This window comes from Rhodamnia argentea, chromosome 6 (genome assembly GCF_020921035.1).
Source record: "Rhodamnia argentea isolate NSW1041297 chromosome 6, ASM2092103v1, whole genome shotgun sequence".
NCBI classification, from domain to species: domain Eukaryota; kingdom Viridiplantae; phylum Streptophyta; class Magnoliopsida; order Myrtales; family Myrtaceae; genus Rhodamnia; species Rhodamnia argentea.
The window spans coordinates 26,211,122-26,238,833 of record NC_063155.1 but is presented as its reverse complement, the minus strand read 5'-3'; the positions used below and the strand labels follow the sequence as shown (position 1 = coordinate 26,238,833).

Sequence of the window (27,712 nt, the reverse complement as noted above, 5' to 3'; positions counted from 1 at the left end):
CATTTGGAAATCATCCATTCATCCAAACCGCAATCCAACCACCCATTGCTAACCCCTCTCATCCTGGTACCATGCCCGCCGCTGCCCCGAGCCAAGCTGCAAATCGTCACTCGCAACCACTGCCTCGTCGGTCATCTTCTCCTTCACCCTATTCTGTCCATCATTGAGCTTGACAACTCTTCCATAGCCGTCAAAATCTCTTGGAAGCTTGGTGGCCTCAAAATCCATTTGAGCTAGAGCCCTAGATTCATGAGCTCGAGCTCCATCATGGATGGGAGGCGGTGGGGTGATTGAGGGGAGGCAGATAGTGTTGATCAGAGGGTGGGGGGGCGTTGGCTGAAATTTGGATCTCTTTGGATGGGTAGTAGGTCATTGGCGATAGTGGCTAATAATGGGGGTTGCACAAGGCAACAACGACGAGAGGTGTGGTAGCGAATGACAAGGACCGCATGCGAGGTGGCGGTCTCATGTTGCTGCGATAAAGTGAAAGTTACATATTGCATACAATAAAAAGGAAAAAAAAAATTCAATGAATCAATGACATGTGGCAGGTAGTAATCACCCAGATAGCATTTCATTTAAGTCCTTTAACTAATCGGTGAAATTACTTATTAATTAGCTGAATCAATTGTCTGCTCCTTATTCGACCTTCTTTCCATTTCAATTTGATCGTTCGAAATTTTTGAAGCCTGAATTTTCATATCCAAACCCTAAAAAATCAAATGCCTCTCGAAATCAATCTCAGCCCTCCAAAGTTGTGTGGGGGGTCTCAACAATTGGGCTCACTGATATCCCGTGCAGGCAATAAATTCTCGTGGGGTGGGCCGGTGGGGCTTGATGACCATGTGATTGGTGAGAAGACAGAAAAAAGAGTTTTAATGATTTTGATTCTGACTCCTTTGTCTGTCTGACCAGAGAGGCCCAACCACAGGCGCCAACTCATCCTTGATTGAGATTGTCCACCAAAATCCACGCTGACACCGACATCGTCGTATCTTCCGCAGGCGCTTTTGCCACGTGCGCCTTCTCATCACCACGCGCTCCTGCCTCGCGCGTGCACCTCACTCAAAACTCTTTGGGACTTTCGACCGTTATTTTGCAAGCTACTCTTTAAGGACACGAAGATAGTTCTTTTACGTCTTCGGTAATTTTAGATTGTATCCAAACCCTTGGGGGCGCTCCGAAATGATCTGAAAAGAATTCATTCGACTTAGGGTGAAGAACTTGGATTTCCAAGCTTCGTTAGATTTCTCCTCTAAAAGCTTCTACTGGACCTCCCTTTATCTGTTGGCCATACAAAATCTGGCCAAAAATAATAATAATAATTGAACAAAAAATTGAAGACCCTTTACTACGTGCATGGCTATGATAGGATGAAGCGAACGGAAATGGACCCCCATATGCCATAATGTCCTAACTTCACTCATTCCCTTATTAACTATTCTTTGGGCTCTTGACGTGTTTCACAACAAAAACCATCCCAAATGCCCGCTTTTTTAAGTAGATGACCTTTTCAGGCCGAGAATCTTGACCTGATTGTCACACCAACATCGACTGCTATGTATCCGCCCTCGTAAGTGGATTTGTCAAATGAGTAGATCGGATTGGATTCGGATCGTATCAAGAATAGTCCGACCCATTTTCATGCGATACAAATCTAGATATTCATATCTGACCCATATTAATAAAACACTTTCATATTTAATTCAATTTTAAAAACCATTAATTTCTATTTTTCTGTTTTTATTTTTATTTTTTAAAAACCGTTGGATTTCCTTCTTTCTCCGTTGCGCGACCGACTGGCGTTGAACCCCCTCACCTATGATATACTAGCATCCCCAACCCCCAATTCCTTTACTAATAGGACTGCATGCCTCTTGGACATTAAGTTGTTAAGTAACCATTTTATGATCCACTTAAACTTATTTATAAAACTAAACGCAACATATTTTATGACCTACACTATTAAATATGGATTTTTAACCCATTTTCTCGCATCTGCTGGGAAGACTTGCGAAAGAGCTGAGCGATATGATGATGCACCCATTGATGGGAGCTCATATTAGTGTCAACACTGTTTAAATCTATCGAGCCTGTATAGAAATGAACACAAAACCTGCCATCACGAGCACTTCAAAGTCTGTCCCCAGCACCCCAAAACACTCCTTCCTAACCAAATAGTAGGAAAACAAAAGTTACATTTCTTGTTCCTGAGAGAGTCAGCACTCAAAAGTACAAGAAACTCTGCGGAGGACCTCATAAAAGCGAGAAGCAATATCCACAGACATCGTGTAGTTATTCATGAATAACTAAAGAGGTAGCCCACCACAGAGGGACAATCAAGGACCCAAATTATGGGCGAAGAAATGCACAATGTTAACCCCAACGGCTCTCTAACAATAACAACCATAATTCCACAAATTGCGCTATCTTTTCATCCTCCATAAGCCCCATTAAGACATTAAGCCTCGTACCAGATTATGTTGGAGGCACGTGTAATGGAGGATTGCCTGCAGGGCACCTTTGCCTTCGGGGCCGTCTTGGTGTATTCCCCCAAACTGTTGGGGTTCTATCTTCGAGTCCCACTTCAACATTATTTTTCTGAGGCATCATTGGACCGCATGTGGCTTCCAACGCTGCAGTGGGGGACCCACTCGCTAACTGTTGCCTGCCTCTTGAGGAAACATTTCTACTGGAGTTCCTCCTTGTTGACCCTGTGTGCCATGAATAGCCCATTGCTCGCATGAGCCCTCCAAAAGTTTGAAGATCTTCAGTCACCTCATGCCTCGAAAGTGAAGTGAGGCCCGGGAGGATGTCCCTCTGGAAATCTCGCCGCTGCCTCCCTCTTCTAGGCTGTCCCCTTCGAGGCCGATTTGATGCTGGGGTGACTGCTACATCTTCTGCTCTTAGAGTCTCAGGGATCAGTGGTTTAGGAAGGTATTCATCCTCCCCCATCTCTACCTGTCTCAGCGTCATGGACTCAAAGTAATCAATACTTTCTGATGTAGATTCTGCAACATTCTGCTCTTCACAATCTCTTGGAGCAGCTTCAGACCTGGTCCAAGAATTATGGTCTTCAAAAGAGGCAACTATACCAGCGAACCAGTTAAGGCAGTATAAAGAAGATTCTTCTGGTAAATCCCGAGCAGTGCTGTCCAAACAATTGCTGAAACCAACAGTTGAAATGGCAACTATTGCCTCTGCTGCCATTCTACCTAGATTTTCCAAAGATTGCTCAGTTCCTTGCTGTGTAAATGGTATAGATGTTTCCAGTTGCTTCCCAGGAATTTCTTCTCCCTGGAAACTATCCTCCTCAGTCTCAAGAACTGGTGGAGCTTCCAAGTCTATTTCAACAATAACCTTTCCAACAACACTTGGGACGGATGGTGTCATGGAAGTTTCATCGTCAAGAACACAGGAGTTTAGATCAAATTGATGTTTCAAGTAAGCATTTTTGGTATGAGATTCCTTCTCTAGGTCCAGGGTTTCCTCAGCAGCCACTTCGCTCCATTCAGAACTGGTATCGCAGGGCAAGTTAATATCAAACATTCTTACTTCCTTCTTACGATCTGTGACTTCGCACTTAGACTCCTGAGTGATGGATATAGATGGAAAGGCAAGAGGAGAGAACGCATTATTGGAAGTAGGAGGGTTTGCAAAGATAGGAAAGCCAAAAATCTTTCTATCAGGACCTTCGCCTATTTCCATCCTCTTGGACTCCACTTTACACAAAGGTGAGAAAGATTCCACGCGCTGAGAAAATATTTGGCTCGGGCTGTTTCCAGCTTCAACTTTGCTGCTAAGATGACTAGAAGATGACTGAACAAAACTCATCTCTGTATGATTCAAGTCTATTCCAGAATTTTTCTCCCTCTCACGAGCTGGCATAACTCTAAGCCAATGAGGTACCAGAAGAGTTTCCTGCTCGGTACTCTCTCCAATTTTTATTGCCACACCCTGTGGTGATGTGGACTTGTTAATTGAACCACTTGAAAGCACTGAATTTCGCTTTGTCTCTCTGTCAGAGTCCACAATCGCATAATTTGAAGTTGTGTGTTTCCTAGTATGTAAGTGCTCAGAGGCTACATATCTACTGGCATGGTTATAACTGTCATGGCTGATGACTGGTATGCAAACAGATGCTTTCTCAGATCTCGAAGGAAGTTCGTAATGGAATCCATTTCGACTAGGCAAATTCTGATAGCCTGGACTCAGACTAGCATTGCTATCATGCCACCTGCTACAAAATGATCCATGGCTCTGAGCTGCAGGTTGAGAATCTTTCCGGGGAGTCCTGTATAAATCTAAACTTGGAAGCCCTTCAACCAACATTGACTTCTGGCTCAAACTATTACTCAAGTTGTCAGAAGATGAACCAGAGTGCCTTAAGTTTCTTGAGTCAGACAAACTAGTTATTTTATGTCGATTAGGAGAATCAGAAGCAAAGGTTGATTCAAAGTTCTTGGAACTTTCCGAAATTACTAATCCACATTTTGTCCTCTCTCTGCTGTGTTCCATCACGGCATGATCTGTCAAAAAATACACTGGACTATTGCAACTTTTCTTGAATGAAGATTGCACTGGTTGGGATGATGGGCAAAACTTCTCCCACTGGAGGGACTGAGAAACAGGTTGAAGTTCAACCTTGTCCTGCCCTGTGCACAGAGAGAGAGAGAGAGAGATATCAATTGAAGTCATAATATTGATCTAGATCCAACTTAAGCAACTTAATCCAATTTCAAGGACAACTCAACCAAACATTTACCTTGTTTAAGAACATGGAAGGACAGCCCTCCATCGTTCTTGTTGTTGACGTGTGCATTTGAACTTCCGCTGCTGCTTTGACAAATGGAGTTTGGAGCCTTTTGATCCAGAAAACCTAGAATCTTTGGCTTCGCTTTCATAAAAAGTTCCTGGCTGCGAATTTCCCTTTCAGAGATGGAATGGTCTGCATGAACAAAAGATGCAGAAGCATTCATGTCTTCAATCTGTATAGGTTCATTTAAGTCAGCCACATTTCGACTGTTTATGTATAAATCTGATCTGGCAGAATCTGTGTTGATGCCAGCGGATCCGCCGTGAGATAAGCTTACAGAACTCCCAGCAACACTCCTAGAACCTTGACAACGAATATCACAAGACAATGATCCATTTTCATTCTCGATCTGCTTTAGTTCTTCATCGTCAATGTATTGATCAGCTGGAAGTTGCAAATCAAACATTTTTCTTCTGACCTTTGTAGGTCTACACTCGAACACCTCTTTCAATTTGGAACTACCTCCATGTTGATGCACAAAAGGAGATCCCTGTGTGCTATTTCCTTCTGGAGAATTCAAAGGGATGCCTTTGGTATCTGAAATAGATGGCCATCCACAACAAGAGCTCGCACCAGGGAAACTGGAAAAATGCCATTTCTGAGCATCTTCAGATGTTAATTGAAATGGCAAAGGGCTTGATTCTGTATCAGCAGCTATCTGCCCTATATGCAGTCCCTTCCTTTTGATTTCATCCTTGAGACCCCTTTGGACTCTGTACAACCGGTGAAGCTCGTGTACCTGGATGATACAAAATATAGTAAAATCCACATATATAAACAAAACCACTGCAAGCCCCCACGCACAAAACCCAACATCAAACTTGAAAGGACACTTAAAAAGATAAGATTACCCCTTTGTAAGTCATAACTATCCGGTCAGGGCTAAAATCGTAGAAATTTCACATCAAATAACAAATGAAGGGAGGGTATACCTGATTCTTGAATACAGCCTCATGCTCAATTATTGTTTGCTTAACAACATCTTTATCGGACTCTGGGACTTCATCTGCAGCAGGCCTTGACCAAAAACCATTGTAGCACTGCTTGCTTGATAATGCCTTATCTGGATGATAGATAGGCCAATTACAGATGTAGTAATCTTCGTTTAGATCTCTCATCGGATAGTACACTGCTGGATGGTTATTGTACTGCACTTCTGCTGTCACTCCTGGCAGTTGATTCAAAGTTATTTCAGAAATCATTTCCAAGACTGCCTAATAATGAAAACTGTAAGAGCAATAATTGCCTTACTGTTATTATAAGTACCAACAAAAGGGGAAAGAACTTGGGCAAGTACAGACTCCTAATCAATTGCTCTAGCTATGAAGAACAAAGAAACTTAGGTTTTTCAACGCGCACTGGGTTGGGCTTTTAGTTCATAATTCGGTACTTTTTCTGCATGAAGACTTAAATGCCAAAGACAAATGAGAATGCAAGAAGGCATTAATGTACGAGAACAATGTTTATGCAAAAGAAGCAGCTACAAGCTATTTATGGAAAGTAATACAAAATAAACTCCGCATTTTAACACGCCTTGGATTGCGAGTACTTCACTTACTAATTATAAATTAGCTGGTCTACATTACCCATTCCCATAAGAATTATAGTTTTATAATGGATGCTCTGCACCTACTTCTCCTTTGATGAAAAGCGTACATAACTCAAGCCACCAACACTGCAGAGAAGATAATGTATATCTAAAAAATTTGGACAGCATGGAAAAACATTATTTCTCACATCCAAAAGAGCAGACCTACGCATACTCAAATTAGTCGTGCTGTGTGGTGAGTCAGCTTTTATGAAGCACGGGTAGAATAAAGTTAAATCCACTTAGCTCGGACTGAAATCATGCTTCCATGAGCTTAACCACCACCTTTCACAAAGAGATGCACATTCATAGATCCATCAAAATTAACAATCTAAGCTCTTTCTCCCCCATCCCTCCTCTCTCTTGCACACCTCAGTCTTAACTTTTCCCTTGAAAACTCACATAGATGGTAAGGAAGTGAACCCACAAACATTCGCTCGGTGTTGTTCATTCGTGAACTCGACTAGGCATTAGAGGACCGCGATCATTAACATCAAATGAGCCAGGGATTTTCTTCAGCTTCGGTGGTTAACTCTCCAGGCGCTCGTACGCCAAATTCATTAGACACGGATGCAGTGAGAATCAAAATCGAACCGTATCGACCATCTCCAAACTTCATCACTAACATAAGCTACAGGGGCTTTGTACTCCACGAGAGGCAATGGTAACGGATGTTGCTCCCAGACGTAATGAGCAAAAAAAATCCTCAAATCAAAGCGATTATGCCAGATACGAGGGGGGGCAGGAATAACACGATCGACGCGACTAATCAGACTTAACCAACGCAACAATCAGACAGGCATCGCAGAAACGTATCGAAAAGGACAAGATCACCAGAAGATCAAGGCGCGTTCACCTGAGATCGACATCCTCCAATCAGCTCCCTCCGAGGAAAATCTCCAACGAACGCTCGATCACCGACCATCGACCCTACACCAACGGAATCCCAGAACTCCAGCTAATAAGCATCAACATCGAGAATTGCTACAAAAAGAAGGAAAAGACACAGAAACGCAATAAAGGTCCAGGTAAACTACCGTAGCTCCATGGAACGAGCTCTAGATCCTCGTCGCATCGAGCTTAAGAGAGAGAGGAAGCCGATTTCGATCTCCTGGGCCACTCTCTCTCTCTCTCTCCCTCTCTCTTCGAAGAGAGAGTGCAGAGACCTTGTCCTTCTAGACAGAGAAAGAGAGAGAGATCTTCACTTCACACAAATGAATGAAAGGTTCTTAAAGAACAGTGACGTGAAATTTGTCAACATCCGGTCTCTTTTTATTCTCTGCTTGCTTTTTCTTCACTTCACTTCTCTCTCTCTCTCTCTCTCTCTAGCTTCGGTCTTCTAATTTTTCAATCATTTATATATATTTATATTTTTTTTCCGACAAAAAAAAATCATTTATATATATTTTTTTTGGATTCGTTTCTTCTGCTAATATTCATTTAAATTTATTTGGCTAATATATATAATATGTGGAGTGCAAATATTTTCAGGTATTTTTTTGAGGGAACTAGTGGAAATTCTCACCTAACGGACTACTGGGGCAATTGATTTTCAGACAAGGCTGGTCTTTCCCAATATTTATTTGCGGCAGTCAAATTGGAAGGGTAAATTTTTTTTACTGTTTCTTTAATCGATTGAAGCGGTCTCGATTTGAAAGTCCGGCTGCGATAACCTAACTTCTACGAGAATCGGTTTAATTCTACAATGGTGGTGATGAAAAATACCGATCGATACGCCTCAAAACCAGTTTCTTTCCGTCAAGCATTCCCAATTTAGGAAGCTAGTTAAATATGATGATTATTTCGCTTAAAAATATTAAGATTCGGTGCACAAACCACAAAAAATAAGAAAAAAGAAACCGACACAAGGTTTGTCCTTATGTACCCTTAAACTAGAGCTGCGTCCGGTATAGGATGCAACTATAATTAACACATTACATCTCTCCGTTACATCACTCAATTACAAGCGAAAAAGAGCATATATATAGCAGCATCAAATTCAAGTTATCAATGAAAAAATATAAGCTCAAACCGTAAAAGCCATCTCGGAAGCAAGGTCCTTGACCTTGTAGAGAGTATAAATCACATTCTAATGAACAAAAAAAATCCCCAAGAATTTTTTCATCTTGTTGTTTTGATTAAAACCAATATAAGAACGTAACAACCATGAAAGAAAAGAAAGAAAAAAAGAAAAATTAAAAGGCCTTTGGTGTGAACTGTGAAAGTATGTGATGAATTGTTTTCCTTAAAAGGTCAAACCACTGGGAAACGTGTCGATCGTGTATTTGTTTACAGGATTATGCCTCGTCACTTCCATTCACGTGTAAGTCAATAATTTGCACAAGCAAGACGGGGGACTCCACATGAACAGGCGCACGACTCCCATTTTCGCCTAACGAGTCGTGAAGCCACCATGGGTAGCGAGTTTGCTTTGACCTTAGGGACTTGGCATTTGAGCACAAGTCCCTCAAGTCAAGGTGTTTTCAATAGTGCAATAGCGTCTAGATAATTGTTGATTGGAACATCTTTTGTGCAGAAACTTTTAAAATGAAGGAAAATCGATAATAATAGTAAATAAAAAAGGAAAAAAGATCGGGCAGAGGCATGGATATTTGCTTTTTCCGGAAACAATTTATGTTTGTTGCAAGGGTTGCTAGCCTCAGGCAAGTTGTTGATGACATTGTGTGATCCCGCTTGACTCCGACGAGATTTGCTCTGCCTAGGGTTGACTAGACCTCGGCAAGACTCGACGGGTGGGGTCAACAAGAGAGGGCGAGGACCTAGAGAGGCATCGCCCAACCCGATCTCCGAAGATCGAGCTGCACCCCCCCCCCCTCCTCTCTCTCTCTCTCTCTCTCTCTCTCTTCATGGCCATCGCTTTGGATGAACGGGAGACGAAGGACTATAATGGGAAAAATGAAACGGTCGGTCATCGAAGGACAAATTTCCCTCACCAAAACCCGCTGAAAATTCAAGGCAATAAACGTATTGATTCGAGTCCTTGAACATTTTCAAGATAACTTTGAGTATTCTCTATATATAGTATTTTCACCAAACAACCCCCTTGGACTATCATTCCCAATCCCACACCCCCCCACACTTAATAACATTCGAACATCTTTGCAAAAGCGGGGTTACATTAAACAAATGTTTTTTTTTTTTTTTGTTATATATATCTTTGTGGGGGGGGTAAAAGTGGTTCCCAGGAGGCGTGTTGAAAGAGGAATGAGGGGAGCGAGAGACACGTGGCCTTCTGTCCGGGGGTTTCTAACTTTCTATTTACGAGATTGGGGATCCAACGGATGTCGAATCGCTTCTCTCATTGGCCTGATCCCCCCCACCCCCTCCCTGTTCCCCCACGCTCCGTCGATCCGGAACCCCCCGCGCGACCTCATGATGATAATAATAATAAAATAATCACCACCAGTCACGTGTCTGCTTTTACGCAGACAAAATTGCCCCCCTCTCCAGTTTTTTCAAAGAGGCGACCGGGGTTCACCCGGAATGTTCAACGCCCGATATTTTAATCAACCCCCAAGTCCCATCAGAAAAATAAATTTTAATTTTAATTTTTAATTAGAATCTCATTCACGAGTGCTCCCGAGATACCCGTCACAAATTTGGCTTAGATTAGAGCTGACGCGTCTCTTCGAATCCGTACCGGCTTTAAGACATTACGTTCAGATGTTAGCGTGGTCCGAAAGATTTTCCTAAAAAGCCAGACATTATGCTCAAAGCGCTAAAGAAACTTTTTTTTTTTTTTTTGGGAGGAGTCGAAAAGCGCTAAAGAACTTTAAAAAGAAAAAAGAGAGAGATTAATCTTCAATTCATGTGCCAACTTTCTCAGTGATGTGTACAAGTCGTACTTTGAAAATCAAGGAAGGGTAAAAGTTGCGAGCCTTGCGGGCCACCGATTACATTTATACATTCTCTTGGAAGCGCAGCTTGTGTATCTCTAATGAAAAAGAAGAAGAAGAAGTTTTAAGGGATAGTTGCGGAAACAACCATTGACTTTGCTCTTCATATCAAATCATTCCTCAAAGTTCACAGCTCACGTACATTTTCCATTTTCCCAACATAAAAGGACCTATTCGTTTTCATGCAAACCCCAAATTTACACCCGGAATGTGAATTTCGGTATCGATGATAGTGTGACTCGTGAAAAATTATGATGGTAATTCTTAGGTATCAAAAAGTGAAGAGGAATTTTGACATGGGGAATAGAGCTGGAGATGGTGCTTGTAATTTTCTCACAGGAAAAATGACATAAATGGTCCATCAATTTTGATTCAATGTGCATTGTAGTTTCTACACATTTAATTTGCTCATTAACAGTCTACGAACTTTAGCTCGATGTGTCACGTCGTCCTTTAAACTTTTAATTTGTTCGATTTCCAACCTTGCTCGGTGACGAGGCGCACTTCACATGAGAATATTGAGTGTTGAAATCTTGAAGTGCTAGATGCGGAGAGTAAAGTTGCTCGATGACAAATAAAAAAACGCATAATAAATACAGTTAATCTGTTACCAAGATGAATTGGCGGGACATTATCGGTATTTTCTTCTGCAACATAAGTGGTGATGTGATTTGCCTGAGATATCAGATACACTTAACGACATGTAGGTGCTGGAAAAATGTCAAAATTTATAGCGCCTGATGTGACTGTGAAACCTAGTCAAGGTTTAGCCCTCGTTCCAATTGGCGGGACTTTAAATAAGCACGACTTTGTGGATCCTGGGCTAACATTAACACGAATGAATCAAAGTCCGAGGAGTCTGGTCCACGTCATTATCAGCCTTGAAATAATTGTAAAAAAAAAAAATCTTAAATCTTTTACACTATTACCATTTTAGATATAAACCTTTTAAATTTGCCCATTTAATCCTCAACATTTTCATCATTTATCGATTCAGTTTTATTAGTCGAAAATCGCTGACATGGATGCGACCGTCTTACATGGCATCACCGATGTTGATGTATATAATTTTATAATTATTTTTAATTATTTTTTCTTTTTTTTCCCTAGGTTAGGGACAGGCGGGGGTTGCCGGCCCCTTGCCTAGGGGTTGGTGGGGTTGCTAGCCTCTGAAGTCAGAAAGAAAAAAAAGAAAAGAACAAAGTTCGAATTTTTTTATAAAAATATTAAAAATTATCCACGTTAGCGCCGGCGGTGTCATGTAGGACGACCGGCATCCACATCGATAGTTTTTAGCTAATAGGACTGAATTGACAAAAAGTGAAAAAGTTTATAAATGAACCGACAAACTTAAAAAGTTTACAGTGAATTGATAAATATGCCAAAGGTTTATGATTTTTTTGACAATTTTTCCTATTATCCTATAGGGATGATAATTGCATGGACGGAATGATTGTGAAGAATTCACGCGAAGGTTAGAAAAAAAAAAAGTAAAAAATAAAGACGGTTTCATGGGAATTTTGAGGGCATGATATTCTAATGTAATGGGCAGTTTTCGTGCGTTTCGGTCTTTCATCACTAGGTTCTAGCTCTATCAATCATCAAATGGAGGAACAGAAGCGATGTCATGGAATTGGACCTTATGAAGAGATAGATTATTGCAATTGAGTCCATCCATATTAAGGAAGTCCAATAAGTGGGCCTTATCTTTTGTTATGAACTTCCACGCCATAATTTCAGTGTGCCTCCGATCATACGTCTTCCATCTTTGTGTTTAGTGTTTCCTTCAAATTACCAAAATGTCTTTATCTTAATGTAGAACAAGTTAAAAAAAGACATTAAATATTATCGATGGAGATTTGAAATCGCCGAGCAGCTATCTTGTGAATTGTTTATTTTCATGTAGAACAGTGGCTCGACCTTGAATTTGAATTGGATACGCTAATTGTGCTTGCAAAAGAATTAGTACCCTCGTGAGGGAGAGTTTATATTCGGCTTTGCAATTTGGAATGTGCCATGCATGGATCTACCAAAATCAACATCCCTTTAGATCTAATCGTAAACCCATTTGCTATGGTTAACTTTACTTTTTGCAAGAAATATTTATCATAGAAACGACATCAATTAAATTGATCGGTTCCGTAAGTATGTATCAACTCAACTTTGTTTGCTAATCTTTTCCAAGTTTGTAATCCGATGTTTTATGAGGAATTTGACAAAGAAATTTGACCCAAAAATATTGACAAAGGAAAAAGAGAAATTAATTAACATCCATTTGATTCTTAAAATTCATTCAATTTAACCCTTTTCCTTCCTCCTCCATGAATTTGTTGGCCTTCTCATACACCACCTCCAAAAAACCCCTAAATCTCCCCAAATCCAACCTCACATTCTGCTCCTTCAGGTACACGCTCATCACCTTCGCCGACCAACCGCCGCCGTTGGCCGCCGCCGGGTCCTTCAGCAGCACGTGGTCTCTCCCGTACTTCTCCAACAAGCTGCTCTCCTCTGGCGCGATCCCGTACTCCACGTAGCTCAGCCCCATGGCCAGTGCCGGCTCCTGGAAGCACGCCCGCGCCACCCAGCCCGCTCCGATAGGCACCACCTGCCCCAGCACCGCCCCCGGCAGGAGGAACAGTGTGTGCGTGAGTGCCGCCCCGTGCACGCCGACCAGCGCGTGGCTGGAGTTGATCAGCTCGTACGCCTCCCGCAGCGGCGTGCTCCGGTTTGGCTCGAAGACGGCCACCTCGAAGCCGACCGCCCTCGCCAGGTCCGTGACTTCCTTCTGGTTCAGGATCACGCGCCCGACGCCGCCGGTTCTGGCGGCGATCACGAGCCGCGGTCTCCTTGCCAGGGACCGAGGAGCGGCCGCGGGGGCCTCAGGGCGGTTGCGCCGGTAGGCCTCGTCGAGGAATCGGCGGAAATGCAAGAAGGTTCTGGAATTAGGCGTCAATTTAGGGTTTATCGTCATGAATCCGTGAGAGATCAACCCAAGCGACGCGGAAGGGAAGCAATGAGAACCGTTGGCGTGGTCGACATATACGACGGGACGACCGCTGAGAGCTTGGAGCAAGTCCTCATACTTGTGTATCCACCGATCGGTGGCGCCGTCGATCACGAGGACGAAATCGCGGCCGGGGAAGACGGTGTTGGCGGTGACGAAGAGGGGGACGAGGCCGTCGCCGAACTCGTGGAAGAAGTTGCCGGTGTAGCCGCCGACGCTGAGAACGAGGGCGGGGGCGTCGTGCTCGAAGTCGCACCGGAGGTCTTGCGGAGGGCCGGCGGGAGCGAGGGTGAACTCTTTGATCTTGGACATGGTGGAGTTCTCCCATTTGCGTGGGTGAGGGCGGATTTTTTCCGGCGAGAGGCGGACGGCGGCGGGGCGGAGGAGGAAGAAGGTGGAGGTGGGTGAGTGGAGGAGGGTGGGGCCGTTGACGGTGCAGGTGTCGTATGCGTGGTGAGACCGGTCGCAGGTGATTGCTGCTGCTGCTACTTCTCTGGATTCAGGGGATTGCCATTGGCTGTTGAGTGGGACCCCCGTAATCTCTCGTTGTAACAACTTTTTGGTACCTACAAGGAGCAGAAGAAAAGTCAGACAAGAGTCCAACGAACGTTTTCTTTGAACGGGACCTAACGGTTTTTTTTTTCTCCTGACCATCATTTTTTTTTTATAAAAAAACCTATCGTTTTTAATAAATCAAACGCTTAAAAGTCTGAAAAATTAATTTGGGATTTTCTTTTTGCCCAAACAAATATACCCTGAATAAGTTTCATTTAACAATTAAGAGAAAGCCGAATATAGTCACACAACTAGTTCTACATTTGCTTCCAGCTCATCGATTCGTTTTAATCGATAATTCTAGCCCGACCTTTACACAGAAGAAGATTAAGTTGGTGATGCAGTCCGTAAAGGATTGAATGATCAAACATCTCTTCCTTCCAAATGATGGATCGTTGCGCCAGTTGAGAGCATCGACTTTCTTTACATATACATATTGGAAACTAGACGCCATGCGACAAGTAATGACCATGTTTATTATGATCAAGTCTACTAGAAACAAACAGAAATGGCAAACCCTTTTCCTACGTTGTTCCAATCATGTCCGCAATTGACCGCATTTTTCTTTCAATTACATCAATTAAAACATGTCAAGCATATATTAATTTCCCCACTTATGCAGAGGGTTCCACGAATGTGTCGCGGACTTAATAATTAATGGTAGATAGCTAGCGACTAAGCCAAGGTAGAATGTTGACACCCCTTCTTGGGTTGGCATAGTGTAAGCTAGGCGCTGTTGTCGAGGGCAGCAATGGAGAGAGCGACCGTGTGGCACTTAGGTTCCAAATGACTCGTCCGGCCCCTTGCTGGAGCCGCATGAGCTCGACCTTTCTCTCATCAATCGATCGCTCTCTCACTTGGTCCGTTCAAGATCGAAGAGAGAAGCTCTAACGATAGCAGTGTTTTGAAGAGAATGTTCTATTGTTCTTCTTGAGTTGGATTCTTGGATATTGCAAATTAGGGGGCAAGGGGAACTCCTATATTTACACGGAGCCCCTCATATTATAAGTGTGAATTTCCTCTCGATCTAACGGGGGAGATCCAATCTCTCAATTTACCATCTACCTTATTAATCGCAAGAATACTCGGGAATATTAATACAGAATTCCTCACTCTACGTGTAAAAATATTCTAGAATAATCAAGAAAACCTAGATTTCATCCCTACCCCTGGAAGTGTCAAGACATGTCTGGTCACTTTGGCCACTTTCTCAACCGTCGATATGTGACACTAGGACCTTATGCATCAAGAAATAAAAGGCGGTATCAAGTTCAATCCTCTCCTGCATCGAGTCTTTGACACCATCCCTAGAGCCACAGATCTATATGACCTTCTAATAACTCTGTGTGATTGGGAAGAGAAGATCGTCACATCCCATGTGGGATTTGCCAATTGTTAATAATTAAAGACCTCGACGAATTCAAAAGAAGATATGTGGTGGCCCAAGATCCCTCAACATGAAACACACTCCCTTGAAGTTTGCTGAGTTGCCAAGAATGAGTAAATAGAAAAGGACATCTACAGTTAGCTTCCTGGACATTGACAAGCAAACTCATTGAAGGGAACCGATTCCATAAACATACGCAGCGGAATTACTTTGAATCAACAAGCCCTAGAATCATCTTGAATCACCGATCGGAGAAATACATCACAGAACGGACGTATCTCGTTTTTCACAGATTAAATGTCCATAATGCAGCGAGAGAATCTGTAGTTTATCGATTTCGCATTCATGATAGGATCAAAAGAGCGTCGTTGTTACTCGGTCTTCTCTGTTCTTTTGTTATATAAAAACTAATAGAGAGGGGAGAGGAAACGTTGTTCTTAAACGTGACTTTTCACGTTAAAAAATGAGTAACTTCCTTTAACAGTTATCCAATATTATAAGGGGTGTGGTAAACTACATGGGCGGACCATGGTACTTACCGTACACCCCATAAAATCCAACACTCATTTATTTCCCGTCCATGCAATCTGCCAAAGCATGGAACAATTTGGGCAACTGGCTAGTTATGGCAAGACCAGTCAATAATTCCTGAAAAGCTAATACAACTGTATACTTCAAGCTGTTCTCTATGGTACTGCTGGAAAATGTAGGAAGGAAATAAATTTTCTGGAAGAAGTTCGAACCCTCAGTCGCAGAATGTCCAGAAAGATGAAAGGATTTCCTGCCCGTTATGGGGGCGTTCGCTCTAAATAAGCTTCGCCGATTCAGGCAAAACACAACAATGTGGAGGGAGATGGGAGTGAACTAAACAAGAAGCATCCAAAATCTCTCCAGAAGAATCTTTTTGCTTGCCATGCCCTAATTACTGGGTACTGGCTATCTAGAACCAGTACCCGAATCTGAGAAGTGAAATCCTCCAAAAGAAAAACAAAGCAGCCTAAGGGAAAATGAAACAGAAAGAGAGAGAAGGAGATCTGAAGAGGGCTTTACCAGCAGGAACGCATACCTTGACCGTTCTTGGTGAGGGAGCGTGGAGGAGCAGCAACGCTCAGCCTGGATACGGTCGACACATTGGTGCGAAGCACCAGGAGTGCTGCGAGGAAAACCAGGCCTACCAGTACCACCCGAGCCCCTTGGCTCCTCTTCTTCATTGCACCCGCCGTGATCATTCCGCTCCAAGAAAAGACCCCAAAGAAGCAAGGCGCGACGATCTGCAAACCTGCGTCTTAATGACAGAAGTTGCACCGGCACGCACAAGGGGAGAGATCAGATGGAGAGACCCTGCAATGTTGAAAAGCAGCTCTTTTGTTGTGGATGTTTCGCACTGTGTGTCAACAACCCATCAAGCTTCAGGATGAAACTCTCAAGAGAGATGCATGCTGGAGAGAGAGACAGAGACAGAGAGAGAGGGAGGCGAGGCTTATACGTTAAGGAGGAAGCTAGGGAAAGTGCGCTTCAACGGCGAAGACCCGCACAGGTGTCAAAGAAGGCTGAAAAAGAGAGAGAGTATGATAGGCTATGAGGCAATTATTGGCAGTAGGTAGTAATACATACAAGGGTCGAAAAATAATGATTCAATACCTTAAATCACCCGGTGTTCATTTATGAACCTACCTTAAAAGACGAGAAGATTGACCAGACCAGACGCTGCGACAGCGTTAATAATCGGGAAAATGACACACATAGTCCCCGAATTTCAGTCTAATGTGCAATATAATTCATAAACTTTTAACTTATTCAATGTAATCCCTGAACTTTAGCCCAACATGCATTTTGGTCTCTAAACTTTTGACTTGTTTAATGTAATTCCTGAACTTTTAATTCATGTTCAATTTAGTTCCTAGACTATATGAAAATGTTCATTATAATCCCCGATCCAAAATTAATGGAAGGACTACATTGAATATTTTCATATAGTTCGGAGACTATATTGAACATGTAACAAAAGTCTGGGAACTACATTGAGCAAACTAAAAGTTCAGAGACCATATTGAATATTAGGCTAACATTCAAGGAGCATATTGAACAGATTTAAAGTTCATGGACCATAATACATATTAACTCAAAGTTCGGGGACCATTTAGGTCATTATCCCTTTATAATCAAAGTCAAACGCCAGGAATCGGTTTTTGGTGCGTCATGGTGTCTTGTGTGCTGCGGTGTTGCAGAGCAGCTCGTCACGTTGGAGGGTCGCTCGTTTGTTGTAGTCGGGCGAGCCAACGGGCGTATCGCGTCAAGAGATTCTTTGGGATGGCACGAGAAAAATACTTGGGTTTGAGTTTGATTAGGTGTCTCAACCTGTTCTTGATTTGATTACCTTTGTTTCTTGGTTATTCTCCAAACTCATTCTATTACGCCATCTCGATTGCATATTGTCCGTACATGCGAATTAACTTTGCAACGTATTTTCCTCCTTCCGAGTATCATTACATGTTAGAGAAGGATTTAAGTGTGATGTTTCGAAGAAATGAGAATGAGCTTTATTTCAAGGGGTGGTTATATCGGTGAATTGCATAGGCTTTATTAAATCCTATGATCCACTCTTGGTATCCTGGTCATACTCATTCATATATATATCTGCTAAGACTCGACTTGTTCGATATTACAGAGGTTCAGTGAGCACCATGCCGAATCTCTCTTAGAATGTTGCCACAACGCAGTGTGTAAAAATCAAACCGAAAAACTAATCGAAGTGAAAATTTCGTGCATTTCGGTTCGATTGGGTTTTTGGTTCGAGTAATTAAAAATAACCATTCTTTTTTCAATTATGATTATTTTGGTCTAGTTCTATTAACCAAACCGCACTGAAAATCCCTATTCTTCTTAAAATTAGCAATTTTATACTTTTTTAATTTTTCCTTTTTCTTTCTTTTCTTTTCTTTTTTCTTTTTTAAGTGCAAAGGGCCGGTGAGGTCGTCAACCTTCGCCGGCCGCTAACCGAGGGCTAGAGACCACCACCGGTGGCTCTGTTAGCCCTTTGAACCAAAAAAAAGGGAAAAAAAAAAAGAAAGAAAAAGGAAAAAATCAAAATCAAAATAGGTATATCGAAAAAATAAAAAATCGAATAGGACCAAATTGATTATATTTAGTTCATGGCGAGATTCGGTTCAATTCAATCATACACCCTAATAGTTTAGTTCGATTCAATTTTTCAGAAAAGTCGACCTGAACTGAAACATTGACACCGCTACCTAATTCTACCAATTTTCAACTATTCTTTTCCAAACTTTGGAATCCCCCATGGATAAAATTAAATCGGAACCGTGATCCTCGGCTCATCCTTGCTACTATTGATTTCGAAAGGTCTAACTTGTACAAATCTTTCCATTTTGCAATTTGATCCAATCTATTAGTTCATAGAGCTATTTACTCGATTACAGACATTTACGGTATACCTCTAAAAGAGGGACAAATAATTAATTTTGAAAGAACTTATTGTCAACCTCTTTTAAATATGAATCTTTCTAATTCAGTAGGGCGGAACTTGTATAAGCATCTCAATTATAATGCAAACATGGGTTCGACTCACACTCCATGTTTCGAGAAATATTTACCATTCGAAAAGAGGAAAAAACAGAAATCCATCCAAAGAACATGTTTACTAGTTGAAGTAACGAGCTGCTCAATTGATATAATGAAAAATCATTTCACCTTTTTTGTTTGAATTTAAGTTGTTCTCGAAAAAAGATATTGAAAAAAGTTATCCCTAGAGTCGAGACTAAGAGGAATGTATAATTCAGTGCTTTCATAAATTCGATCGTGTTGTACAATTGCAGCTTCTTACCTGTTCTGTTTATTTGGGAATATCTCCCAAAAAGCAAGGCAAAAAAATAAAGAAAAAAAAGACAAGAATCAAGTATCAAACTACCAGTAATTTCTTGAGTGAGAAAGACCGACCCATTATATGTGACTCTTAGGAGTGTGCAAAAGAATTGGACTGGACTAGGAACTGCCCAATTCGGATCGAATAATTCGATTCCTTGTTCCAATTGTTGAGTACCGGTCCGGTTCCAGGTGTGGGACCACCCACCTAGATCGGACCGGTAATTCCTTAGTCCTCACGCTCTCTCTAAAAAGCCCTAACTCCTCTCATCTCTCTCGCTCTCTTGCAGTCTCACTCTCCGCTCTCGTAGGTTGCAGTCACACTTGCTGCTCAAGAGAGGGTGGACTCCTTGTGGTTTGGTGCAGAGTGTTGGAGAGGATGGAGCCCCTGGAGTTTTGGTGGAGTTTCTAGGGGTTGAAGTAGTCGAGGATGACATGGATGGCGAGCTAGTTCTTGATGACGGAGAGGGGCTTCTTGTCGGCGAGGGTGGACATGGCACTGTTGTCTAGGGCGAGGACGATGATGGTCTGGCGGCTCTTGATCTCACCGGCCAGCTTCGTCTGGCTAAGGTAGGAGTTGAAGTACGAGTACTCGTGAAGCCCTCAAGGATCTCGGTGATGTTGAAGGCGGAGACGGTAGTGGAGCACATGAGGAGAAGGAAGGCGATGAGGGGGCGTAATGCATACGCCAACAGTGAGGATTAGCAGAGGCTGTGCAATGGCAGGTTCCATGGACCTACTAGGGAACAGATCATGGTGGGTGGGTCCACGAGCCAACAGCTAATTTCTGTGGAACCGACTTTTCTGTTACGATTCGAGGTACAACCATAACGAAATAAAGTGTAAAAACGAGAAAAATAAATTGAGACATGAGATTTATCTTGATTTACTCTTAAATTAGGGCTACATTTGTGCTTTCCCGCCGATTGAGAGTATGAATCACGTTACGACACCTTCATGGGTAATTTCTAGTTCAAAGGTGGGAACTGGCCTATCCCGAATCAATCACCCTAATGAATCTTACATGAATTGAGAATACAATTGCAACTTAACAATATTATCCTAGTCCTTGTCAACATTTTCTCCAACTCATCCGAACACGATTCATCTGAATCCATCCGTGTTATAGACTTATAGTGCGGTGTTAAAATTGTCACCCCCCAAAAAAGAACCACTAAAGCATGAGTAAGTGTTTCGCCGGAAATGTCTACGACGAAAGATCTTTCATCAAGAAGCATAGAACCTTCGGATTTGATGTCTAAACGGGTTTTTGTAGCGATTCCGGAGAGAAAATAAAGTAAATGGCTAAAAGATATATTGTGCGGTAAAGTAAAGTGTGATAAAAGGTAAATACAAATAAGATAAATTTGTAGAGCAAAAAATAAGTGTTTTTGATTGATGATTGATCGGTTCTTTATAAAGAGTCGTCACAAACTATATATAGCCTAGTGCAAAGCATGACCGTCGGTTGCATTTTCTTTCGTACACTCTATTCCTAAACTCTCGGATTGACTTCAGAATCTGTCCTCCTTATTCTTTGGATAGTTTATAGTACAAACTTATCTGCTCCATCTATCTCTTAGCGTGACATACCAATTCTATGGTGTCACCGACGTTTTACTCAATCGGGTATCGGCTTGCTGTGTTTCGGCTACCAACACATACTTCATCGCGGGCTTTTGCATGACACAGCCTTCTCATGGGCCTTATGACCATTTTAAGGCCCATGCCGATTTTCGGTGTCAACAATATTATATTTTTGCTCTCGAACTCTCAACCTCTATACAATGCCCCTAAACTTACATTCTGTTACAACCGTTAACCCTTCATTATTTATTCATTTATGTGATTTCTATTTAAACGGCTTCCACCACCTTTATGTGATTATTCAGAACATCTGCTATAAGTTGTTACCGTACATGTCTCTTCGACTAATTGCCACCCGAAAGGACTTTTGTCCGGATGTTCATATGCCTGGTAGGAGCAGGAAAATTTCGCTGTTCTTTTTGTGCATAACGTTTGCACATATCTTTCCCGAATCTTCTTTGCACGCAAAATTTCCGAGAAAAAAAGGTTGACGAGAGTCGGATTTTCACTCTAGATGCCTAGATGGTATTCGGCAACTATTTGTATCTCTCGTCGAGGTGTCCCGGAATCTCTGCGATCGAGTAAATAGCTCTACAAACTAATGATTCGGATCGAATTGCAAAATGGAAAGATTTGTACAAGTTAGATCTTTCTTCACCACTTTGTGGATTCCTTAATACGTCTAGAGGAAAGCATTATCTTTTAGCCTTTTGGACAGGGCACAGTATTGTTGCAACGCTGATACATATGACCTTGGCACCTTTCCCATTGAAAATTTTCTTGGTCTTTGGTTGAGTTCATGGTCAAAGAAACTGAAAAGCTCCATGCCCAGGCAGTTTTGTTTCCTAGTTAAACAGAGGCAGTTCCATAGAAAGGTTGCAATAGCCCTTAACTGATCTTCGAAACACTATGTAGTTTGGCAGATGGAAGAGTTCAGATGAGCATCCTTTCTTCCCTGCACACCTACCTGAGCCAATGCTTCTAACCCTGCAATACACACAGGTATCACCAGACTTAGGATAATCTTCTATGATAGTTGACATGTGTTACTTAATGTTGTGTTCACCCTGTTGAGGCTCTCGTTATTCCGATAATCCCGAGAATTTCTTTCTCATGTATTCAACAGCTATTGCTGTCATAAGACAAGTAGGTCAGCAGAAAACCAATATCTCCAGTTCCCCAATCAGAGGTGTCTTAATGCAGTTGCCTATTTTTAGTACATAGGTTTCCATGTTTTCAAGAATCCGCCGTCTCTGTTATCAAGATCCAGTTTTAGGCACAAATGGGATTACGCACGTATGGTCAAGTACGGTCAACTGCTTATTTCAGCTCTTCTAGAAAGGCTACACTGGAGAAGTGCCATCCCACTTCTTTTGGTGGATGTTCTCATAGGAAAAATTATAGGTGCGAGTTGGCAACAAAGCGACTGAAATTGCTACAGCTTAATTGGAAAGAAAGTAGGAGGAGATAGGCTCATCGTCTCGACATCACAATGCATTCCTGTTTGTCAATGTGAATGCTAGGTGACAAGTGTGTAGTATCACTTCTACTGAGTACTGAATTATCTGCAGCAGCAATGGCATTTCCTTCTGCTATCTGGAAAGTGAAGGGCCTGGTTTCTATTTGATATACAGAATCACCTTCAAGAACTTAAAAAGTATCCTTCTTTATTGTATCTCCAGCTTCCAATATCTCGTATCTTCTCTTTTGTTCTTGCGACCCTGCGCCGATTAAATCAAAATAAACCGTAAGGTGTGGAATATGTACTTCGGGGATCTACTCCCAAGATAGGTAAAAGCTGGAGAGGATGGTAATTGTGGATCAGCAGCTGTATTTGACACTATCTGCTTACAGGTACACCAATCAATTCATAGTGTCCTTGTTCACAGGTCTGAGTTTGCTTGAAGGAAGTGATCTCTCTCTAGTAATCCTCTGATGTAGTCGCTTATCCGAAAAAAAAAATAGATGAAGTCATCTCTATCTATCCTTCGCTCATCTTCGGGAACGCGGGGTCTTGCAGGATAGGGCGAAGCTAATGAATTTGCTTACGTTCTAAGATGTGGAGTCGGCAGTCAAGCGAAAGTAGAGATGGAAGGCAAAAGCATACGGGCAGTAAGTAACGATCAACAACTGGGAAGACGCAGTCTATCTGGTCTGCAAAATCAAGCCGAGTTTAGTTGCCGACTGGTACGGTGATTGGATCATGCCTCTAACAAAACAAGTCTGGGTTGAATGCTCGTTGAGAAGGTTGGACTAGCAAAAATGCCGGCTTTCTCTAATCTAAACCATCAGCGTTAGTGTGTTTAACATCAAAATGTCGAACCTCCGCACTTTCCAATGAATTTACTGGGATGGAAAACAGGCCGCTCGAATGAAACTAAGCTGTGCTAGGCATCATTTTGGGCTTCTCCTGAAGCAAAACAAGCACTCGCCGACCTGCCAAAGCGAAGGCTGCTGAAAGGGTCGCGCTCTCGCTTCAAAGCCCGAGGCTTCAGTCCGATGTAAAGGAGAGCTATTACAGAAAGTTCGAGCTTTGCCGAATCGGCGCGACTGTCGTACGCCATGTTTCTCTCGATTAGGAAGTCAGACCTGGAGGCTAAGCTCCTGGAGTTGTCCTAACACTGCATGACCTTCAGTTGGCATCACGTCGCGTGTTTTAGCTAAAATTTGCGAGTGACTGTCTTCGTCAAAGCTTCTGAGCTGGAAAGATACAGAAACAGTCGGTCCCTCCATGTGCTTACAGCTACTGCATCCATGGAGTTTTTCCAAAAGAACGAACAGATAAAGGCCCTGCGAATGCGTTACTGCTAAGCATTTGTTCAAAAAGATGATGACTTTATGGTACCAAAAGATTTCTACGGGTACGAGATGTCTTTTGCGCCTTTTTTTTTTTAATTTTGTCTTGGATTGGACCGTGTGGCCATGGATTTTCAGTAGTCTCTTGGTCGCTTCCTTGTGAATATACGATGAAATGGATGAAGATCAGTTGTCATAATTGGCACGCTCACGGGAAAAATTCTTGTACCATGGAAAACCTATGCCTCGCCAATTCGATCCGCAATGTGCGAGAATTGATGTTGTCGAATTCAATATGTAGCCAAGAGATTTCAAAACTCTGAATTTTGGATAAATTCGATGAGGACTTAACAAGATGGTAAATCCGAATGAATTAGTTTGAACATATACAAGCATTGTGCATGATGACTCCAATAGTTGATTTCGCTCTTTTTTTTTTTAACTCGAAAGTACTTATTATTTAGGAAATCAAAATCGATTTCATGTATATACTAAATTTCTCTGAATCTCTTCGAATAAATAGAGATATTCGGAAGGGAGTTTTTCGTATTAATATATAAGTTAATTTTTCCTTTTCGTTTGAACCCTATTTTTAAAATATCTTATCAATACATCAATAGATGTTTATGTCCTAATGCATACTTTTTCTTTCTTTTCCATTACTTAAGGCTAAATAACATTACCATCCAATCCCTTCAAATCATTTTTTTTTCATAAATTACCCCAACCAAGTTGAGGGCTGAAGTTTTGGACCAAAAAAAAAAAAAAAAAAAAGTTGAGGGCTGAAGTCATTTTGAACGCTTTCGCTGAACTTTTTTTGAAAAACGGAAGAACTATTTATGGGGGAAAACGATTAGCAGGAAGGCAATAAAATTTGTTTTGTCGTTTTGCTATCGAGAACCGGAAGCGCCGCTTTTTTGACTGCTTTCAATGGCACGCATACATACAGCTGCATGTTTGTCTCTCTCCCTCACTCTCTCTCTCTCTCTCTGTGTCACTCTTTCACCGCTCTTCGCTCGGATTAGAGAGGGAGAGAGAGCGAGGGAAGGGACCGATAAGCCACCGTTTCGCGTGACTCTGAAGCGACAGATATAGAGAGGGAGAGGGAGAGAGGAGGGCGATGGAGAAGGCATTGACGAAAGTGAGCAGCTTGAAGCTCGGGAACTCTTGGATTTCGAAGAGAGCCAAGGAGGAGCTCTCCAACATCACCGAAGACATCACCGTGAGTTTTCTTGTTCTTTCGCCCTGAAAAGCTGTGTTTTTTTTTTTGGAGTGGGTTTTTTCCGGTAATGTGGCTCGAATGTGATGTCCGCGAATCCCCTCGCCCCTTCACGATTGACGCCTTTCTGCGGGTGGAGTGAAAATGGCGACCGGATGGGATGCCAGATCTGTGGATTTCAGGGGAAATAAGTGGGAATGATTGGTTCTGGAGGGGGACATCATGAATGTTCGTTTCCGGTCGGCAATGTCGCCGGATCTATTAAGGGTAAATTTCACCCGATGCATTCAAAACCCGAGGATTACGAGGAAAGATTATAGGAAAAGATGGCAGCTTTTGTTTGTCGGTGTGATGGGAGGGATCGAAATTTGAAGTGAATGTAGTGAAAGTGGCTTCTTTGTTCTGAGTATGGAACAGCGGCTTCAGTGGACTCTTTGGGGTGACCGCTGCGGGTCTTTCTGTGCCTAATGGTTGTGAGTTGTGATCGTGCAATAGCTTCTAACGGGGTTGCGTTCATCTAGCCTATACAGTATACACGACTTAGTGAAATAAGACTTGGTTTGTTGGGGTACGATAGCTTCCAGTTTGCGATTGCACTAATTTGGCTTCTAATTTGAAATTTCTTAGTTGCCGAGTTCGCTTTCTAGAGCATTGTGGGCTAAATTTACCATTGCCCGTCGAAGAACATGACTGTTAAAATAAGTGTACTTCCTCTGGTTCATCAGATGAGAATTTATATAGATTGGAACCTTCTCCACCTTATTAAAATCAAGTTAAATGCCCTTCCTTTCTCATAAGCCCCATGCTAGTTTGACTCTCAGGACACATGAAGTTCAGCAGCTACTCGTGTCTTGCCCTGAGGTAGCTACTCTAACATAACTGAGTCTTCTGATTTGCAAAGGAGACATATTGTATTTGCACCTTGCAAAATATCTTTCCTGTTGATGATGACCTGGTTAAGTACCTTCAGCTACATTATTAAGACACATGGCACCTTCGAAATTATGTGAAAACAAGGTTGGTCAAATGCTTGCAGAGCGTTGAATTTGCTGGTATATCTATTGATAAATGAGCTGAAAGAATATCGTATTTTGGTACCCATGGGCTGGAGTCATGAACTGGTATGGTAAACATAGCAAACTTAAGAGATTTGGATCAGCAATGGGAGCTTTGTTGGTCTAGCATTTGTTGTATTTCGGCAGCTTGATGACATATTTGTGCTTGGCTTTCTTAAGTCAATGTTACTTCAAAGGACTATCTGTTTTTTCTAACTGGTTTTAGGGAGCGGAAATTTTGGTTTAAAAGCTGCTGTGTGTAGGAGAATTGATTATGTATGTTTTGTGGACAGTGGTACCCTTGCATAATGTTTCATTTATTATCTTGCAAGCCTTCTAGATGGTTTGATGCTGCCAAAAAAAAAAAAAATCTTTTTTCCAGTAAGTAATAACTTCCTTCTGGTTAAAAAAAAAAAATAATATTAAGACTCCCTGGATCTTGTCGTATTGCAGTATGTCTCGAATGCAGTTGAAGAGAAGGCAAAATGGATTTTCAACAAGCTGAAAGGTAAGGAACATTTACTCTTTAGACTTACTGTAACAATCCAGATTTGGTAATCCAAGTTACCTATTGGTAAACACTTACTTATTGCAATCAAAGAACATAGTTACAGATGGATATGTTTCCATAACTTTGGTAAATATCTTTATTGTGAACTAATCTACTTAGATTTTCCTGCATTTGAAGAGATGAGATGAATTGTTGTTTTTTAGACTTACTGAAGAGACTTTTCTGCTGGATCTACTTAGCTAGCCAGCTGCTGTTCACTATCTCCCCTTTTCGTATTACTTGGCATCTGTAATCGTGACATTATTCATGCCGTTAAGTTCTCATATTGCAAGAACTGTTAGATTACCATTTTGCATTTTGATTTACTTCCAATGTAGGAATCAGCCGGTGCTCTGTCTCCTTTTCTTTTGCTTCTCTTTTGCATTAATAAAGTTCATTTTGCTTTTTGGGTGTCCATGAAATATGTCAGTGTATTTGTTGTAATAAGAAAAAGATTATTATAAACCAATTAGCACAGTCGTTTCAAATAAATTAATCGGTTTCTCTATTTTGATTGATTATTGTTTCCTCATTTCTAGGAAAGCCGCAGAGAACCTTGCCAGAGCTGCTTCGAGAATACAACTTACCACCAGGGCTTTTCCCCCAGAACATAACTTGTTATGAATTTGATGAATCAAAGGCCAAGCTGATCGTCTACTTGCCCTCTGCTTGCGAGGTTACCTTCAAGGACTCTTCTGCAATCAGGTATGCGAATCGCGTGAAAGCAATCCTGATGAGAGGGAAGCTCACTGGTATAGAGGGAATGAAGACTAAAGTCCTGGTATGGGTTAAGGTGACGAGCGTGACAGTCGAGGGTTACAAGTCTGACAAAGTATGGTTCATGGCTGGCGTGAAGAAGTCGAGGCCAAAGGATGCCTATGAAATGCCCCGTGACGCTGTCAGAGTGGAAGAATTTTGATCTGCTAAAGGGAAGTAGCATCTCCTATTATTTTTAGACAGTGAAGCATAGGTGTCTATATATTTGCTTTGTTCCAAGACCAAATTTGCAGCCTCTTTCGTTTGATGTTGCCGCATCTGGGAACGGATATTTCTCAATTTACAGCTTTATGCAATTTATGACTGATGATTCTATAAGCAATCTGATCAGCCATCGGTTTATCGGACTAGAGATGTGTTCCAGTTAGCAATTTGTTCGCCATATGACCGGACAAAGCTTACGCAAAAGAGAAATTCTACCATTTTGCTTCGGATGGATGATGAAAATTTGAACTTGTTTGGGCGACAATATGGTGTTCTTCGTCCACCTTTTTGGCTGTGAATCCCCGCCCTCCACTTTGGGCATGCTCAAATATGAATGTGCATCCCCTTCTCATTTCCATCTCACAAAGCCGAAGG

The 27,712-nt window shown here is 41.9% G+C and overlaps 4 protein-coding genes across 6 annotated transcripts; 2 read left to right on the top strand and 2 right to left on the bottom strand.

Moving 5' to 3' along the window:
* Positions 1 to 2,077: 2,077 nt before the first annotated feature.
* Positions 2,078 to 7,545, bottom strand: LOC115756782. Of its 2 annotated transcripts, none has more exons than XM_030696699.2 (5): positions 7,442 to 7,545; positions 7,261 to 7,334; positions 5,749 to 5,984; positions 4,766 to 5,555; positions 2,078 to 4,655 (listed from the first exon to the last, which is right to left on the bottom strand). In XM_030696699.2, the coding sequence occupies exons 2-5, from the start codon at positions 7,271 to 7,273 to the stop codon at positions 2,479 to 2,481; spliced, it is 3,216 nt and encodes a 1,071-aa protein (XP_030552559.1). In that variant the 5' UTR covers positions 7,274 to 7,334; positions 7,442 to 7,545; the 3' UTR covers positions 2,078 to 2,478. The 2 variants fall into 2 exon arrangements, with proteins under 2 accessions (XP_030552559.1, XP_048135997.1); XM_048280040.1 differs by having other exon boundaries at positions 5,749 to 6,030; positions 7,261 to 7,333; positions 7,441 to 7,540.
* On the top strand, positions 4,656 to 27,422 carry LOC115756852 (uncharacterized protein At5g01610). The gene is made up of 4 exons (XM_030696822.2): positions 4,656 to 4,684; positions 24,626 to 24,754; positions 26,260 to 26,314; positions 26,896 to 27,422. Exons 2-4 carry the CDS (start codon positions 24,653 to 24,655, stop codon positions 27,273 to 27,275), a joined length of 537 nt encoding a protein of 178 aa, XP_030552682.1. The 5' UTR covers positions 4,656 to 4,684; positions 24,626 to 24,652; the 3' UTR covers positions 27,276 to 27,422.
* LOC115756279 (xylan glycosyltransferase MUCI21-like) lies at positions 12,559 to 16,995 on the bottom strand. Of its 2 annotated transcripts, XM_048280043.1 has the most exons (3): positions 16,942 to 16,995; positions 16,334 to 16,817; positions 12,559 to 13,891 (listed from the first exon to the last, which is right to left on the bottom strand). In XM_048280043.1, exons 2-3 carry the CDS (start codon positions 16,494 to 16,496, stop codon positions 12,615 to 12,617), a joined length of 1,440 nt encoding a protein of 479 aa, XP_048136000.1. In that variant the 5' UTR covers positions 16,497 to 16,817; positions 16,942 to 16,995; the 3' UTR covers positions 12,559 to 12,614. The 2 variants fall into 2 exon arrangements, with proteins under 2 accessions (XP_048136000.1, XP_030551845.2); XM_030695985.2 differs by having other exon boundaries at positions 16,334 to 16,967.
* LOC115756287 (chorismate mutase 3, chloroplastic) lies at positions 16,846 to 23,242 on the top strand. Its single transcript, XM_048280749.1, is given in 7 exon segments — positions 16,846 to 16,850; positions 19,440 to 19,650; positions 21,423 to 21,519; positions 21,522 to 21,568; positions 21,652 to 21,739; positions 22,448 to 22,625; positions 22,708 to 23,242. Coding segments are annotated over 7 exon segments (912 nt in total). The 3' UTR covers positions 22,994 to 23,242.
* Positions 27,423 to 27,712: the final 290 nt, after the last annotated feature.